At 46.3% G+C, this 18,794-nt stretch overlaps 1 protein-coding gene across 3 annotated transcripts in view; it reads left to right on the forward strand.

Annotated features, from left to right (window-relative positions):
- Nucleotides 1-18,794, forward strand: part of FBXO10 (F-box protein 10) — a 76,867-nt gene that overhangs the window by 49,481 nt on the left and 8,592 nt on the right. Inside the window, exons 7-12 of one of the 3 annotated variants that reach the window (XR_003001730.1) lie at nucleotides 2,562-2,632; nucleotides 4,295-4,447; nucleotides 5,641-5,910; nucleotides 7,630-7,940; nucleotides 9,064-9,245; nucleotides 11,440-11,822. Coding sequence is in view for 2 of the 3 variants with exons in the window: in XM_024734419.1 (XP_024590187.1) it covers nucleotides 2,562-2,632; nucleotides 4,295-4,447; nucleotides 5,641-5,910; nucleotides 7,630-7,940; nucleotides 9,064-9,245; nucleotides 11,440-11,614 (1,162 nt within the window). In the remaining variant the exon portion in view is untranslated. Of the gene's footprint in view, nucleotides 1-2,561; nucleotides 2,633-4,294; nucleotides 4,448-5,640; nucleotides 5,911-7,629; nucleotides 7,941-8,234; nucleotides 9,246-11,439; nucleotides 13,772-18,794 lie in introns of those variants that run through there. The other 2 variants (XM_024734419.1, XM_024734420.1) reach the window with 2 other exon arrangements.

Here is an 18,794-nt window from a genome sequence, read left to right on the forward strand (position 1 = left end):
ACTGGAAGATAATGAATTTGTGGTGTTATAAGCCACTCAGTTTGTGGTAATTTGTTATATCAGCCATACACCCAGAACTTGAGGGTGCTGGTGAACTGTTGAAGGGTTTTGAGCAAGGAATATTACAACGAGATCAGTGTCTTGTGTTTTTAAAACAGTCGCTTTGAGAGAATAGGTTGTGCTTTTTTCCTTTATGTTTCTCTGTGATGGCGGATAGGGATCTGTGGGAGGATACAGAATGAATTTCGAGATCCCTGAAGTGGCCTAGATAAGGCAAACCACAGCATATTTTTTTGCCGGTGAGTTATATAACCTATGGTGTTTCTCTTTTTTTGCCTTGGCTGAAAGGAAGCACAGGACTCAGACTGGCTCATCTGTCGTTAATATCCCATCCTTGGTTCTTGGAACAATGATCTGTCCCCTTTTCCTACTGTTTTCTGATACCTCTTTTATCTTTGTTCTGCCCACTCTATGTATACACACATACATGTTTCTCCAAGTGGCCATGGATCCTTTCTGAAGGTAAGTGAGATTTGTATTAAAAGTATACCACTCATGCATTTGCTGCTATGGCACAGCTCTCAGAAATATGGATGAGACGTGCCTTGCCCAAGGACTACATCTGACCCTGAATTCTAGAAGCCCACAGTATCCATCAGCTGATTAAATTGTAGTCACATCAAAGCAGATACTTCAGATCTGTCTGAATAAAAACATAAGGATGTTTTTAACCTTGTTCTACTCCAAACACATAATGTAGATGCAGTTGGCATTTGACTTCCCCCGAAGGAAGTAAACCATTTGGACCCTGCCCTAGGAGATGGGAAGACTTATCAGCCAACTGCTGATCACTGGGGTTCTGTGAGGAGCCAGGCCCTGTGTTAGGCTCTGAAGAGCCAGGTGAATATTTGGATCTAAATCCTTCCGCTGCATGCATGGTAGGAAGTGGGAGGGCACCTCCTAAGAGAGGGGGCCGGTGCCCCTCCAGTAGGGAAGGAGAACACAGCATTCCTGGTAGTAAAAGTAACAAACAGCAAATGTGTATGCTCCAGGAATAACCCAGTTCTGCTAGGGTCTGGGTGTGACTGGCTCTGTATTTACAGGCAAGAAACCAAGGTAGAGAGACTGGAGAGAAATGCATGTCCTTTAACATGCTCAGGTGTCTGGTTCTAAGGAACACATTCACGAGGCCTTGCCATGGTAGTAGGGCTGTGTGTAGCCCAACCCATGGGGTTTCACATATGTGTTGTCTGATGTTCTTAAAACCCTCTTTTTAAAATCTGGTTTTCTCCTTATAAGGCATGTCATTATTTTATGTTTTCATTCAGTGGATAGGCGACTGAGTTAACAGAAAATAAGCTAAAGAGTAGCTGCTGGATACAAACAGAAGACAGTAGGCTTGTTACAGGCAGAGTCTGATTCAGGGACATAAATCACTCCCAGACAAGCTTAACACAGCCTCCTAGGAATTCTTGACACTACCAAGACTTTACCTGTGATCATGCACCATGATGACATTTGTTTAAAATGGTGTTTATACGAATAACAAGTATTGGCAAGAATGTGGAAAAAAGGGAACCCTTGTACACTGTTGGTGGAATGTAAATTGGGGCAGCCACTGTGGAAAATAGTATGGAGGTTTCTCCAAAAACTAAAGATAGAACTACCATATGACCCAGCAATTCTATTCCTAGGTATATATCCGAAAACAAAACCACTAATTCAAAAAGATACATGCACTCCAGTGTCCATAGTAGCATCATTCATAATAGCCAAGATATGGAAGCAGCCTAAGTGTCCATCAACAGAGGAGTGGATAAAGAAGATGTGGTATATAAACACAGTGGAATACTACTCAGCCATCAAAAAGAATGAAATTTTGCATTTGCAGCAACATGGATGGACTTGGAGGGCATTATGCTAAGTGAAATAGACAGAGAAAGACAAATACTGTATGATGTCACTTATATGTGGAATCTAAAAAAATGCAACAAACTAGTGAATATAACAAAAAAAGAGGCAGACTCACAGATGCAGAGAACAAGCTACTAGTTACCAGTGGGGAGCGGGGAGGGGCAATATAGAGGTGGGGGAGTAAGAGGTACAAACTATTAGGTATAAAATAAGCTACAAGGGTATATTGTGTAACACAGGGAATATAGCCAATATTTTATAATATCTATAAATGGAGGATAACCTTTAAAAATCGTGAATCACTGTGTTGTACACCTGTAACTTAGATAATACGGTACAGCAGCTGTACGTCAATAAAAAGTAAAACAAAATAATGGTGTTTACATGTGGCTAACAGTCCAGAGAGGCTGCAGAGACATGGATACAATGATATGTGCTTCTGTGGCATAGTTGTAGGTTATTTGGGGTCAGTGGTAACTGAAGATTGCTAACTGCCTGGCTTCTGGGGCTTGAGGAGGTGCTTCATGCCCCTGTGGACCTGAGCCATCTGGGAAGCCCACAAAAGAAGGCAGGCACCTTGGATGGGCTTTGTCTTTGATACATGACATAGGTCTGGTCTCATCTTTTGTCTTCTCCTTCCATTCTAGCCGGAACCACATTTTCAAGGGCAGCGCAGCCGGCATAGCTGTGAATGAGAATGGCAGAGGCCTCATCACAGGTAGGAGTGGGACTGCCTGGAGCTGAAGCCCCCAGTGACCACAGCCAAGCCAACGTCCCAGGCTTCCCACCCACCCAGTCCTTCACCTCGACACACTGGCCTCCTTGATAGTGGGTAGCACTTGGGGATGCCGGCTCCATGCACTGGCCATGCTAATCAGGCAGGGAGAGAGCGTCTGCTCTTTGCCAGGCCTGGTGCTTACAGGATCTGAATGGATGGCCGTTTCTGACATAACACTGTCAGAAACATTCATGCCACACAAACTGTCTGAATCCCTCCTCTTGGCTTTTACGGGCTTGTGCCTGCTCTGGTAGTCCATCCCCATTTCTCCTCTGCCTGGCCAATTCCTGCTCATTCTTTGAGTCTCAGCCTAAGTGTCACTTCCTGGGGGAAGTCTGCCCTGACCTCCCATTATACATCTACACTCACTCTACCCAGTAGGCCTGCTCTGCAGGACATTTTACTTAATTTCTTGTGATCTGTTTAATGTCAGTCTCTTTTGTTGTATCCTATAAGGCAAGGATCAAGTCTGTCTGGTACGTCAGTGTAGCCTCAGCCCAGAGCGTAGCCATACCTAGGACATTAAGGAGATTCAGTAAATATTGGGCCAGTGAATCCCCCTGACTGGATCCAGCCTTCCTTCATTTATTGGACGTTTTTTGAGTACATGCTGTATGCGGGAGCTGGGGATACAGCAGTGAACAAAACATGATTTCTGCTGTCAAGAACTGACATTTTAGGAGGGGAAAAAAACAAAAGCATTTTTTCCCCCAGGGAAAGTCATATCTGAGGGTGATAAGTGCTTTACAGATAATTAAAATAAAGTGATAGAGGAACTGTGTGGGTATTTAGTATTGTATGGTCAGGGCAGGCCGTTCTGAGAAGGTGACATGTAAGCCAGAAGCTGGATGATGGGAAGGAGCCCAGGAAAAGAACGAGGATTCCACACGGGCCTACCTGTGGGAACAGACTTTGCATGCCTGAGGAGCACAGAGGTTGCTCATTTGACTGCAGTGTGGTGAGCCAGGGGCAAGGAGTATGAGATGGGGTCCCAGAGGCAGGCAGGGAGGGGCCAGCCACACAAGGTCTCATGAGCCATTGCAGTCCTGTTGCAGGAGGCTGAGAGTCTGCCCTGCCATCATGCTGGGGCAAGCAGTGTCGCAGGACACCCCTTCTAACTTCTGGCTCCTCAGCCCGCTCACTCCCAGAGACATGGTGGAGGGGAGAGGAGAGGAAGGCTGTGGTCAGTCCAGAGCTGAGGCTGAGAAGGACAGGCTAGCGCCTTTCCAGGCGTGTGGGGGAATGGCTGGATTCTGCTTCAGCCCTCCCAAGGACAGCCCCCCAGGACAGAACAGTCCTGCCTGGCCTTGGTCCAGGGACTCTAAAGCCAGTCTGTTCTTAGTCATCAGTCGTCCAGGCCGCTGGGTACAGTGGATGCTGGGGATGTAGGAGACCACAAGACAGACACGAACGTTGCCCTTGAGGAAAGCAGACAGTAGACAAGTCCCTAGAAAGTCAAACACCAGACAAGATTCGGGGTGCTGACTGCTGACGGGAAGGCCTAGGTGTCTTTGTCCAGACTTGCCTTTCTATCAGCTGTCCAAGTCCTCGTTGCCAGCACTGTAGGTGACTCTTGACTCTCTTTTCTGCCTCTTCCCATAGAAAATGTCATCCAGGAGAATCAGTGGGGAGGTGTGGACATCCGCCGAGGAGGGGTCCCCATCCTCAGGAGCAACCTCATCTGCTTTGGCTATTCCGATGGTGTTGTTGTCGGGGATGAAGGCAAAGGCCTGCTAGAAGGAAACACCATCTACGGTGAGGGCACATTCCTGGGCGAGGGGTTTGGGGCCCAGCCCAGCCTGGAGGCAGGCAGCCCAGGCTCCATCTCCAGCCTGTGGGTCCTGAGAAAGTTGCTGCCTTTCCCTGGGCCTCAGAGATCTCATCTTAAAGAACAGCATCCATCTCAGGTCACAGCCACATAGACCCTACCACTTACCCACATAGAAGGCACAAAGCTCTCATAAATCACCTTCTAATCCAGATTGACCCCATGGGGTCAGCAAAGCAGAGAGCTTTATCCCCCACTTAAAACAGCAAAAGGCAGGAGTGGATCTTGCATAAGGCCAGGGCCATTTAATTTCTCACACATGGACGTCTGACTTCTCTTATCCTTTCTTTTGATCCAGAGAACTAAAAATATAATGGAAGAAATAGGGTAATCGTAGAAGGAAAAGTGTTCTCACTCATTCTGTGATTTTGGGCAAAGCTTCCATCTTTCTGGACTGCATCTCTAATAATAATAATAATTATACTAACCTACGTTCAGGCTCTGGACTCTTGCTAAGCCCTTTATATGCATTAGCACATTTAATCCTCATGACTGCCTTCTGAGGTAGGTACAGTTACTAAACCCATTTCATTTTATTTTTTAATTAATTTTTTGGCCACACTGTGTGGCTTACGTGATCTTAGTTCCCCAACCAGGGATTGAACCCATGCTCCCCTGCAGTGGAAGTGTGGAGTCCTAACCACTGGACTTCCAGGGAATTCCTGTAACCCCATTTTAAAGGTGAGGAAGCTGAGGCACAGAGAGGTTCAATAACCTGCTCAGTGTCACACAGCTAGGAAGTGGTAGGGCTGGAACTCAAACTGAGGCCACCTCCATCTCTGTGCAGGGAGGAGTTGGGCTGGATGAGCTCTGAGGGCCCCTTTGGCACTGTCACCATGGGCTTGTGTGCTTCTCATCTGGAAATGGGGCCTTGACAGTTCCCAGAGCACTTTTATACCCCCATGGAATGATTGCCGTTGTGAGATTGACCTGTTATTACCCCTCTTGTATGAAGGAGAAGCCTGCAGCCAGGCCGTAAAGTGACTTGTCCGAGGCCATTTGCAAATCAGGGACTCTTGTCTCTAGGCCAGCACCTTTCCTGCTTCCCCTCTCGGGGAGGCACTGGGTGCTGCCTCGCCCGTCACTCGGCCTCAGTGACCAGCTCCTTTCACTGTCCCAGCTAATAAGGGCTGTGGTGTGTGGATGATGTCGTCTAGCCTACCCCACATCACCAGCAACCACGTCAGCTACAATGGCGTGTATGGAGTGGCAGTGTTCAGCCAGAAGGATGGCTCCGGGGAGTCCCCTGGAGGCCACGTGGCCCAGGAGAACTTCGGCGAGGACGGGGACGCCACCCTCTGGGAGACGGAACTGGAGAAGGATGACGACCTGCTGCGCCGGCCCATCGCCACAGCTCTGGTCGAGTCTAACACTGTTAATCACAACGGAGGTGAGTGCCCCTCCCTACAGCCTCTGCTCCAGGGCCTCCCGTGCTCTGCCTGCCCTAAGGCCCTTCTAGCCTCTTCAGCCACTTACCCGGTACCCCAGCCCCCTGGACTTCACGTGCCCTTGACTTGAATCCATTCTTTTCTGTTCCCACCCATCCCACCCTGCCTTTCTCTTGCTGTTTCTCTTGCCTGAAATTCCCTTTCTCCCATCACACGTCCCAAATAACTCGGACCTCAGAGCCCACTGCAAATTCGCCCTCACCCTCTGTCCTTCTCTCCTTTGACCTGTGCTCTCCCGCAGCCCCAGTGGCACTTGTTAGGGGGCCTGGGATTGTATTTGTTTCTGTGGCTGTTTCATCCACTCTGACAGGCTGTGAACTTGAGGCAAGGAACTGAATCCCACTCCTGTTGGTGCCCCCTCCCCTCAGTACCAATCCCACACCTGGCAGACACGTTTCCAATCAATTCTGAGACACATTTTTCACATTTTAACATCTCTGATGAGATGCACCTTACAGTTGATGGCATATCATGGTTTAATTGGCAGTGGTTTTTCTTAGAGAACACAGAAAATAAGAGTATTTAAAATCCATGTTATCTTAAACTTGATTTAAAAAAATGACAGTAGGTGTTTGATGTTTATTGAATTGGAAAAAAAAATATTGTGAATTTCATCCAACTTCACAGCTCCCAAACCTGGCTGATTATCAGAATTACTCTGGGGGGCTGATGGAGGAAGGCTTGTTAAAAAGAGGTCCCTGGGCCCTAGTAAACTCATCCCCCTGGGAGTGGCAGAGGCAGGGAGATGGGTAGCCAATGGCCCCAGCCCACTTATCTGGAAAATGAGTTCTGTCCCCTCCCAGTTCAGGGTTTCCTCTACATGGCCATGCTGTCCAGTAGGACAAGCAAAGCCACGTAAATCCACAAATACTTGATTTAATTTTGCTGTTCTCAACCAATCCAGGAGAAGCAACAGGCAGTTGGCACCAAAAGGTTCGGGGTTGCAAGCTCACAGCTCAGAATGCTCCCGTGTGACCCCGCAGTCGGCATCCTCCCACAGCCTCCTCCTGGTGCTGCTGGTGCCTCTTACCACTGGGGAGAACTCCTGCTTACCCCGGGTCCACCTGCCATGCTGTCTCTCCCCACGCGCCTCTAAGCCTGCTGATTTTGTGCTTTTTTCTACAAACACATAGTGTCGCTAAGAAATTTCTTATTTCTTAAGAAATAAGAACATTTCCCAGAATAGTAGGGAGGCAGATTCTAGCTCAGAATGGAAAGCAAAACAAACAACTTTCTAGCAGGTGTATCTGTCTAGAGGTGGAATGGGCAGCCTTGATCAGGTAGTGAGCCTCCTGTCACAGGTGGTGCAGATGGGGGTAGGATGAGGCTGCTGGAGGAGGCATGCCAGCACAGGACGAGAGCCTGGGCCAGATGACCAGCTGAGCCTAAGGAATCTCGTCACATCATGTTTCCCTGGCCACTTCAATGAGGACTTGGTGCAGAAGGAACAGAGTTTCCTTGCTGGTCCTGGGTTTTCTCCTGCTCTGTCATCCAGCTTGGAAGATGCAACCGCCAAAGGCTGGTTCTACATGTTGCTACCTCTCCTCCCCCTCCCCCTCTCCTGGGTGCACAGTTCTGGGAAGGCTTTTCCTAGTGGTATTGTCAGCAGTGACCCTGGGACCACCCTGTGTTTTCTCTGCTCCCAACCCCTCTACCCACAGCTTCAGGACTCTATGTCCAGAGTAGTGAGTTGCTGCATGTCATCACCAACGTGATCCATGCTAATGGGGACAGAGGCATCACTGTGGCCCAGAGCAGCCAGCTCACCCGTGTGGCCAACAACAGCATCTCCTGCAATCACCAGAGTGGGGTCAAGGTGGAGGCCCAGTGCAAAGTGGAGTTCCGAGGCAATGGTATCTATGACAACAGAGGCCATGGCATCATCACCAAGGGTGACAGCACTGTCATTGAAAATGACATCATTGGCAACCGGGGTAGCGGGCTGCAGCTGCTGCCCACGTCCGACACGAAGGTATGTATGTGTGTGTGTGTGATGTGTGTGCCTATGCAGGGCATGGCCCTAGGAGAGCCCTCGTGCCCTCTCTGCTGAGAAGCAGAACCTTAAACCCTCAGCACTCTGCAAGGGTGCTGCCGAAACCCAGCCTGGGAGATGCAGGGGGACTTCACGCAAGAGGGGACGCGGGAACTGGGCCCTGAAGGATGAACAGGGGGTACTGGCAGGAAGCTGGGGCGGGGGTGCCACCCGAGGTATCTTCGTGGTCTTCAGTTCAAGATCAGGGCTATTTTAGCTCTCTTCTCCTAACAGAATAATCTCGCACAGGACCCGGTATGGAGTATGTGCTTAATGGAGAGAAGTCTTGCCTCGGGGCCTTGGCACCCACTGTTCCCTGTATACCCGGAGTAGCCTTCTCTCCCCTTTTCCTACCTACCAAGTCCTACAGCTTGGCTCTCCCTTTCTTCTGGAAGCCCTTTCTGACCCCCCAGGCTGTTTGAGGTGCCCTTTTTTTGTACTTTTAAGGTGCTTACGCCCACCCTTCACAGGGCACTTCCCACAGTGCTCTGCGTCTGTTCCTTCGCCTGTTTTTCTTCCCCACAGGACCTTGAGCCCCGAGCTCCGTTTTTACGCAAAGCACTGAGCTGGGTGCTAGGGTTTCAGTGTTGAGCCAGACAAACCCAATCCCTGCCCTTGTGAAGTTACAGTCGCAAAGCCTCTTTTCGGCTTTGTGACTTCATGAATCAGTGACTTCAGCAAGGAGTAAGGAATCCCTTGGCTTTGCATCCGAGCACTGTGGGAGCAGAGGAGGGGAGGAGGGCTCGCTGTTGCCTCAGTTGGGTCGCCAGTGGCTCACACCCCATCTGCTGGGTCTTTGCACATTGTTCCTTCTTCCTGGAACAACTCTCCTCTGCTCTGTACCTGATAAACTCCTACCGCTTACCCGTCACCTCCTCCACAAAGCCTTTCCTGGTTCTCTCTGGGCTGGTCTCGATAGCCTTTCCCTGAGCTCGCATGGCTCAATGCTGACCTACCTAGCATGCTCTTACCCCTCAGTTTTATAACTGGTGATTCACTTACCTGGCTCCCCTACCAGTCTAGGAGTCCCTGAGGTGTGACAAGCTCTGGCTGCCTCTCCCAGGTAATAAAGAACCGGATCCATTCATTCCGGGCCTACGGCATTGCCGTGCAGGGCCGTGCCAAGGCTCTGCTGCAGGAGAACACCGTCTTCCAGGGCAAGACCAACAAGACCATCTTTCAGCAGATCTCAAACAACCAAGAATGCATCATGCAGAACAACAAGTTCTTGGTCTTCAAGAAAAAGTAAGTGCATGGGGTTGCCTAAACCAATCTTCTAGAACCACAGTGAGGTCACTGGGGAAGCCAGGCTCAGAGACTGCAGCTGCCCTTGCTCCCTAGTCCTGCTAGCTTTCGGCTCTGGTCAGGTAAAGGCCTGTGCTTGGGTTTTGTGTCAGGCCTGAGGACTGAGGCCTGAGGGCTGAGGACCTGAGCCTGACTCCCTAGGAGGGAATAAGCTTTAAAATAGTCAGGGGTATGTGGTTTCAAATCTCACCTCTGCCAGTTACTGGCTGTGTGACCTTGGGCAAGTTACTGAACATCTCTGAGCCTTAGTAAAATCCAGTTAATAATGTCTGCTTTGTAGCACCAGTTTAAATAGGATCATGTGACCTAGCAGCATATCCGAGGTATCACACAAGTGTTCATTGCTGTGGCCGCTGTTGCCCCTTGTTTCTAGTATTTCTGCCTCAGTTTACAGTTGCTTCACACTCACCTTCCCCAAACCCTTGTCCTTCCCTGTTCCTCATTTTGATGACATCACCATCCATTCTGTTCTAGCAGCAAAACCTCTGCCTCTCCTTCTCCCTGACACTGAAGTTCAGTCAGCTACCAGGTTCTCTTGATTCTGTTTCTAAAATGTTCTTGTACCTGGCACCTCCTCTTCCCAACTGCTGCCACCCTTGTTCGGGTCAGCACCCCTCATCCTGACCCATGGCCCCTGTTCCCATTACCGCTGTTTCAGTTGTTTATGGATGGGCTCCGTTCTGGTTGGTTGATACTTTGCCATACTGGTTGCAAAAATAATAATTAGTAATTATTATTGATACCATTGTTGTTGGTATCACTCCTGCACTGTTAATCCTACTGTCTTGTTGCAGCAGCTTCCTGCCTGGTCCCCCTGTGCTTGGGCTACCCCGACCTGCAGGCTGTCCTCTGCATCCTGCCAGAGTAATCTTTCTAAATCAGCTCTGGCCACGTCACATGCATGGTCAGAAACCCTGGATGGAGCCTCTTTTTCTATAGTAATGATCTCTACTCTGTTTTTTTATTATACACTTTCTCAGTAACAAATATTTTTTGAGGAAACCCCCTCAGTATGTATATTTATATAGTCATAACTTATAAAATACGATATAGTAGAAATTCTAATATTGTCTTCCCAAATCCCAGCAGATCATATTGTAGACTCCCTGGGGTCCACTTCCTCCTCCGGCTTTGGAGACCCCAGGGTACAGGGTACAGCCCAGACCTGTAGGCCTGGCATTGGCCCCTGTGCACTGTCCGCTCCTAATTTCCTCTCTTTTCATCACTTCTTCTCAGGAGCTCACTCTGCTGCCAAACGCAAATGCTTGCAGATCTTTGAACATAGCCCCAGGCTTTTACTCACCCCACAGTAGCCAGCCTCCGACTCTACCCATACCTTTACAGTCCCACTCGTGACATTATTATCATAAAAATACGTAAAAGCCAATGTTGCTGGCTTAAGCAATTTAGGATTTAATGTGTGTAAGAGGCGATCCCTTGTAACTCAGGACAGGTTCCTTGTAACTTAGGACAGAAAGCCCTAATCAAAACATCACTACCATTTGATTTTCCCCAACCCTTCGTAACCTCCGTAAGAGCTTGAGGGACTGGAAATCCACCAGCTTGTCTCCTGTAGATCTGCACTTTCCAGAATGTCATCTAAAAGAAACAACACAGTGTGCAGTCTTTTGAGTCTGGCTTCTTAACACATAGCCCAGTGTATCCCAGATTCACCTGTGGCATCTGTCATTCATTCTTTTTGTCGCTGAGTGGTGTTCTATTGTATGGACGTACCACACGGTTTATCTGTTCATCAGCTGAAGCATATTTAGGTGGTTTCTAATTTTTTGGTGACGGTGAATAAAGCTTGCATGACATTTACAGTCATACAGGTGGGGAAAAAATGGGGCTGGGGGAATGAAAGAAAAACAAGCAAGCCACTGGTCTTATATAGATCCTTGTTTAAAGATGGGGAAATAGAGGACAAGAGGGAACCTATCCAAGGTTACATGTAGATCTGAAGTAGAGCTAGAACTAGAATTAGTTGTGCCCATGTTCCACCTCCTTTTGCTATCACGTAACTAGGGAGATGCAACCTATACCCAGATTTAATAAAGCCAAAGGTAGGTTTGTGCAGGGCATTCAGCAGATGCTCTAGACTCCCAAAGGGTTCACTCTCATTTTGCACCTCCAGGTCTGATACGTGGTGCCTGGCGAACCCACCAGCACGGCCTCACCTTGAAAACTCTCTCCGAGGCCCCTCTGCTGCCCACAGTGGGCAGAAGGTGACAGCCATGGCAACCAGGATCACAGCCCACGTGGAAGGTGGTTACCACAGCAAACGCAGCATTTTCTGCACCATCCTGTAAGAACGGAGAGCCACGGAGTGGGGCAGCTGCGGGCTGTCCTCAGACTCCGAGAAAGAAGCACATACCCTGCTCTCAGGCTCAGGCCCTGCCCAGCCAAGCTGAGGTTGTGGCCTTTGGGATGGAAGAATTAGTGCTTGTGAAGGCTCCTGGTCTCCTTATCACCGCCCTGAAAAACAAGCTCCCAAGTCTTCTGGGGACTAAGAACAAGGTACCTTCAAAACCCTTTGGCTCCACAACCCTCAGCAGGAAAGAACTTGGATTTTTTTGATTGGTTTTTTTGGCCGCGCCATGTGGCTTATGGGATCTTAGTTCCCCGACCAGGGATTGAACCCAAGCCCTCAGCAGTGAAAGTGCGGTGTCCTAACCACTGGACCGCCGGGGAATTCCCTGGAATTATTTTTCAAGGAGAAAAGGGGAACCGAAGTTGGTGGGTTTCTAGTCCCTCGAGGTCTTATAGAGATTATGAAAAGTTGGGGAAATCGATAATGAAAACCTTGGTCAGGGTTTTCTGTTTGAGTTACAGGGAACTGCGTTTTATATACGCCAAACCCAGAATTTTCTCAGGGAAGAACGGATTTACTTCTAAGGGAGAGAAGTGATTCTAGTGAGATGGAAAGAGCCCCAGATTTTCCCCTTTCCTAGACCTCACTTTTGACCCTACGGGGACACTGCCACACCCACCCTGCTGCCTGGGGAGGCTGGCGGAGTTGTGTTTGGTTTTCTTAAGGACACAGTTCTCTTGGACATGGACCTGTGAGGGAGGAAGGGGCTTGGGATAAGGAGCCCCTCTTGAAAGGCTGCCCCAGGAATGACAGGGACATGCTGAAAACAGGAGGGGGCGTGTGGAGAAGGCTTCTTTCAAGTGGCTTAGGTGTGCAGGCACGTGCTGGGCTGGATGGTGCAGAGATGCACCTGACTGCTCTACCTTCAGGTTGCTCCCAGATTCAGGAGGACATTGGTTCAGCGCTTGCTGCACAGAGAGGATTGAATCCCACAAGCACACCCAAACCAGGTGCCCCTCCTGGGTGCAAGACTGGCAGAGACCGAGGTGCCTAGGGCCCTCGTCTGTGTCCACATTCTCATGAATGACCTCCTGCCTTTACTGACCCTACCAAGGTTTCCCACTCTGTGCCTTGGCTCACGCTTTCCCCTCTTCTGGGTGTACCCTCCTCGCCAGCTACACATGCCTAGGTCCCACCCATTCTTCCAGGCTCGACACTGCCACCCGGATGGCAGTGCTCTGCCCTCTCTGAGCCTCCTCTGCCCTTTCTCTGCCCCCACAGGGTATATTCTGCCTAGCTTAGGAGTTACCCGGGCATATCCCTGTCCCACTGACCTGCCTGTAAGCTAGCTCCATTAGGGTCACCACCTGTGTCCCCAGTCCCCATCCCAGGGGTAGGGTTAGCAGCCTGAGTGAGGAGAGGAAGGCTGGCTCCCAAAGGGCTGTGCTGAACCCAACTGTGAATGTGTTAAGGTTCCAGAGCCAGGCAGGCTCAGACCCACTGCTCTAGGAAGGGGGCCGATGCAGGCCTGGTTCAGCCTGAACAGTCCCCCGCCCACCCGGCCCTTCATGTGGGGCCTCACCAGCCTGGTAGGGTCACTGTCGTGCACCTCACAGATGGCTTCCCAGGCTGGTTCTGCCAGGCCCCCGGTGCTGCTCTCCCGGGTGGAGTAGGTTGGGCTAGAGGGAGCCAGGAGCACTGGCTACCCCCTGAGGACTTCGGGCACAAGAGCGTGGGCCCCTCCCATCCCCAGCGCTGTCCTTTGCACTTACCTGTGGCCCCAGTGTGAGTTGCTGTACTAAATGCTGCCTTTTATTATTTTGTAATGAATGACTTTTCTGTGAACCAAGTGCTTATGAAAATCTCAGCAACCAAAATAAAGTTCTCTATTTTAAAGGAGGCACTTTTCGGGGTACTTTCCTTGGTCTGGGTATGTGCTAGGGTTCCTGAGCGCTGGATGTAGGCCTCTCACCACTCTGCCCCCGCAAGGCACCACTGCTTCCACTGAAGGAGACTTGAGACCAGGGCCATCTTGTCCATCCAGCTTGTTCCCACCTGATTCCAAGTTCCAAGGTCTGTGTCCTCGTGTGTCAGTCAGGGACTGTAGTTGCAGTCCTGCCTGCCCCTTGGGCTTTGTGAAGAGTAACAGTGAGGTCCCTGGTATGGATGACATGAGATCCATGACCACATTTTTCCCAGCTTCAGTCACTTAGCATCTTACAGTGTTTGCCATATCCACATGTCAGCTGAGGAGAAAGCTAGTACTTAATATTTTTCTTTAAATCCTCTTTTAATTAAAAAGACTTTATTTTTTAGAATTTTTTCTCATGTCTTTTTATTAACAGGTATAGTTGATGTATAATGTATGTTTTAGGTGTACAACACAATGATACACAATTTTTAAAGGTTATACTCCATTTATAAAATATTGGCTATATTCCCTGTGCTGTACAATATATCCTTGTAGCTTATTTCATACATAGTAGTTTATACCTCTTAATTCCCTACCCTAGCCTTGCCCCTCCCCCCTTCTCCCTCCCACTGGTAACCACTAATTTGTTCTCTACATATGAGAGTATGTTGTTTTTTGTTATATTCACTAGTTTTTTAGATTCCACATATGTGATATACAGCATTTGCCTTTCTCTGACTTATTTCACTAAGCACGATACCCTCCAAGTGCATCTTTTTTTTTTTAACATCTTTATTGGAGTATAATTGCTTTACAATGGTGTGTTAGTTTCTGCTTTATAACAAAGTGAATCAGCATCCAAGTGCATCCTTGTTGCAAATGGCAAAATTTCATTATCTTTTATGGCTGAGTAGGATTCCATTGTGTATATATATATATACCACATCTTCTTTATCCATTCATCTATTGATGGATTACTTAGGTTGTTTCCACATCTTGGCTATTATGAATAATGCTGCTGCGAACATTGGGGTGCATGTATCTTTTCAAATTAGTGTTTTCATTTTCTTCAGATATATTCCCAGGAGGAGAATTGCTGGATCATATGGTAGTTCTACTTTTAGTCTTTTGAGTAAACACCATACTGTCTTCCATAGTGGCTTCCCCAGTATACATTCCCACCAACAGTGCACAAGGGTTCCGTTTTCTCCATGTTCTCACCAACATTTGTTATTTGTGGTGATGACAGCCATTCTGACAGGTGTGAGGTGATATTTCATTGTGGTTTTGATTTGCATTTCTCTGATGACTAATGATGTTGAGCATCTCTTCATGTGCCTGTTAACTATCTATCTTCTTTGGAAAAATGTCTATTTAGGTTTTGTGACCATTTTTTAATCAGATTATTTTTTTGATGTTGAGTTGTATGAGCTTTTTATACATTTTGGATATTAACCCCTTATTGGTCATACCACTTGCAAATACTTTCTCCCATTCAGTAGGTTGTCTTTTTGTTGTTTTGTCTATGGTTTCCTTTGCTGTGCAAAAGCTTTTAAGTTTAACTGGGTCCCATTTGTTTATTTTTGCTTTTGTTTCCTTTGCCTTAGGAGACAGCTCCAAAAAATATTGCACGATTTATGTCAAAGTGTGTTCTGCCTGTGTTTTCTTCTAGGAGTTTCATGGTTTCAGGTCTTAACGTTTAGGTCTTTAATCCATTAGAGTTTTTCTAAAACCATACACACAAAAATGTTCTAATTTCATTCTTTTACATGCAGCTGTCCAGTTTTCCCAGCACCCCTTATTGAAGACTGTCTATAAGTTTTAGATTTATAGTAAAAGTGAGGAGATAGATGGTAGAGAGTTCCCGTACTACCTTTCCTGCCAAGCTTCCCTGTTATTAACACCTTGCATTAGTATGGTACATTTGTCAAAATTAATGGGCCAGTAGACACATTATTATTAACTAAAGTCCACAGTTTATTCATATTTCCTTAGTCATTACCTAGTGTCCTTTTTCCATTCCAGGACCCTATCCAGGAACTTAACTAAAAAGAAATGTTTACATTACTTCACTACTATAAATGAAAAGCTAGTGGTTTTAATACACACTAAACTGTTAAAATGAAAATATTCACAGTATCACAAGCAACTAAACCTTTGTTGAAACCAAACATTTGGGGGAAATTTGTTACTGCAGCTTAGCCAAGTCAGCATAACCTCATATATCCTGATACACCCCCATGCCACTAAAATCATCTTATATCCCATCAGTAGTATATTAAGCACTGACTTGGTGAGGCTATTGCCCCTTTTTTACAGAAGTAATTGAGTTCTTTGGTTTTTTAACTGAAGTATAGTTGAATTACAGTGTTGTGTTAATTTCTGCTGTACAGCAAAGTGATTCAGTTATACATACATATATATATACACACATCCTTTTTTTTTTTTTTTCAGTACGCGGGCCCCTCACTGTTGTGGCCTCTCCCGTTGTGGAGCACAGGCTCCGGACGCGCAGGCTCAGTGGCCATGGCTCATGGGCCCAGCTGCTCCTCGGCATGTGGGATCTTCCCGGACCGGGGCACAAACCCGTGTCCCCGCATCGGTAGGCGGACTCTCAACCACTGCACCACCAGGGAAGCCCTACATTCTTTTTTATATTCTTTTCCATTATGGTTTATCATAGGATACTGCATATAGTTCTCTGTGCTGTATGGTAGGACGTTGTTGTTTATCCATTCCACATGTAATAGCTTACACCTGCTAACCCCAGCCTCCCGCTGTCCCTCCCCCAACCCCCTCCCCCTTGGCAACCCCAAGTCTGTTCTCTATGTCCATGAGTCTGTTTCTGTTTTGTAGATAGGTTCATTTTGTCATATTTTAGATTCTACATTATAAGTGATATCGTATGGTATTTGTCTTTCTCTGACTTCACTTAGTATGATAATCTCTAGGTCCATCCACGTTGCTGCAAATGGCCATTATTTCGTTCTCTTATGACTGAGTAGTGTTCCATTCTATATATGTACCGTATCTTCTTTATCCATTCATCTATCACTGGACATTTAGATTGTTTCCATATCTTGGCTGTTGTGAATAGTGCTGCTATGAACATAGGGCTGCATGTATCTTTTTGGATTAGAGTTTTGTCTGGATATATGCCCAGGAGTGGGACTGTTGGATCATATGGTAATTCTATTTTTAGTTTTCTGAGGAATGGAATACTGTTTTCCATAGTGGCTGTACCAACTTACATTTCCACCAGTAGTGTAGTAGGGTTCCCTTTTCTCCACATCCTTTCCAGCATTTGTTTCTAGAGTTTTTAATGATGGCCATTCTAACCAGTGTGAGTTGGTACCTTGTTGCAGTTTTGATTTGCATTTCTCTAGTAATTAGCAATGTTGAGCATCTTTTCACATGCCTATTGGCCATTTGTATTTCTTTGGAGAAATGTCTCTTTAGGTCTTCTGCAGGTTTTTCGATTGGGTTGTTTTTCTGTTGTTGAGTTGTATGAGCTGTTTGTATTTTGGAAATTAAGCCCTTGCCAGTTGCATCATTTGCAAATATTTTCTCCCATTCTGTAGGTTGTCTTTTCGTTTTGTTTATGGCTTCCTGTGCTGTGCAAAAGCCTGTAAGTTTGATTAGGTCCCATTTGTCTATTTTTGTTTTTATTTCTGTTGCCTTGGGAGACTGACCTAAGAAAACAGTGGTACGATTTATGTCAGAGAATGTTTTGCCTATATTCTCTTCTAGGAATTTTTTGGTGTCAAGACTTATGTCTAAGTCTTTAAGCCATTTGGAGTTTATTTTTGTGTATGGTGAGTGTGTTCTAACTTCACTGATTTACACACGGCTGTCCAACTTTCCCAACACTACTGAAAAGACTTTTCCCCATTGTATATTCTTTCTTTATCTAAGATTAATTGACCATAGCGGTATGAGTTAATCTCTGGGGTCTTTACTCTGTTCCATTGATCCATATGGCTGTTTTTGTGCCAATACCACGCTGTTTGGTTTACTGTAGCTTTGTAGTATTGTCTGAACTCTGGGAGGGTTATGCCTCCTGCTTTGTTCTTTTTCATCATCATTGCTTTGGCAATTCTGGGTCTTTTATGATTCCATATAAATTTTAGGATTATTTGTTCTAGTTCTGTGAAAAATGTCATGGGTAATATGATAGGGATCACATTAAATCTGTAGATTGCTTTGGGTAGTATGGACATTTTAACAATATTCATTCCTCCAAGAGCATTGGGTATCTTTCCATTTCTTTGAATCATCTTCAGTTTACTTTATTGTTTTATAGTCCTCAGCATATAAGTCTTTCATCTCCTTAGTCAGGTTTATTCCTAAGTATTTTATTTTGGGGGGTGAGATTTTGGAAGGTATAGTTTTTTATATTCCTTTTCTGATATTTCAGTTAGCATAAAGAAATGCAACCAATTTCTGTATGTTAATCTTGTATCCTGCTACCTTGCTGAATTTATTTATTCTAATAGTTTTTGTGTGGAGACTTTACGGTTCTTTGTATAGAGAGAGTATCGTGTCATGTGCGAAGAGTGACAGTTTTACCTCTTTTCCAGTTTGGATACCTTTTCTTTTTATTGTCTGATTGCTGTGGCTAGGACTTCCAATACTGTGTTGAAGAGAAGTGGTGAGAGTAGGCATCCCTGTTTTGTTCCAGATTTTAGTGGGAAGGCTTTCAGCTTTTCACTGTTGAGTATTATTTTGGCTGTGGGTCTGTCATAAATAGGATTTATTATGTTGAGATATGTTCCCTCTATACCCACTTTGGTGAGAGTTTTTATCATGAATGGATATTGAATCTTGTCAAATGCTTTTTCTGCATCTATTGAGATGATTGTGGGTTTTTGTCTTTTGTTTATGTGGTGTATCACATTGACTGATTTGCATATGTTGAACCATTCTTGTGAACTTGGGATGACTCCCATGTGGTTATGGTATATGATCTTTTTAATGTGTTGTTGGATTCTGTTAGCTAATATTTTGTTGAGAATTTTTGTATCTATATTCATCAATTCATCAAAGATATTGGCCTGTAATTTTCTTTTTTGGTGGTGTCTTTTGTCAGGTTTTGGTATCAGGCTGATGGTGGCTTCATAAAATGTCTTTGGGAGTGTTCCTTCCTCTTCAGTTTTTTGGGAAGAGTTTGAGAAGGATCAGTATAAGTTCTTTGCATGTTTGGTAGAATTTGCCTGTGAAGCTATCTGGTCCTGGACTTTTGTTTGTAGGGAGTTTTTTTTTTTTT

This window comes from Neophocaena asiaeorientalis, unplaced genomic scaffold (assembly GCF_003031525.2).
Source record: "Neophocaena asiaeorientalis asiaeorientalis breed wild unplaced genomic scaffold, Neophocaena_asiaeorientalis_V1.1 scaffold192, whole genome shotgun sequence".
Classification (NCBI taxonomy): domain Eukaryota; kingdom Metazoa; phylum Chordata; class Mammalia; order Artiodactyla; family Phocoenidae; genus Neophocaena; species Neophocaena asiaeorientalis.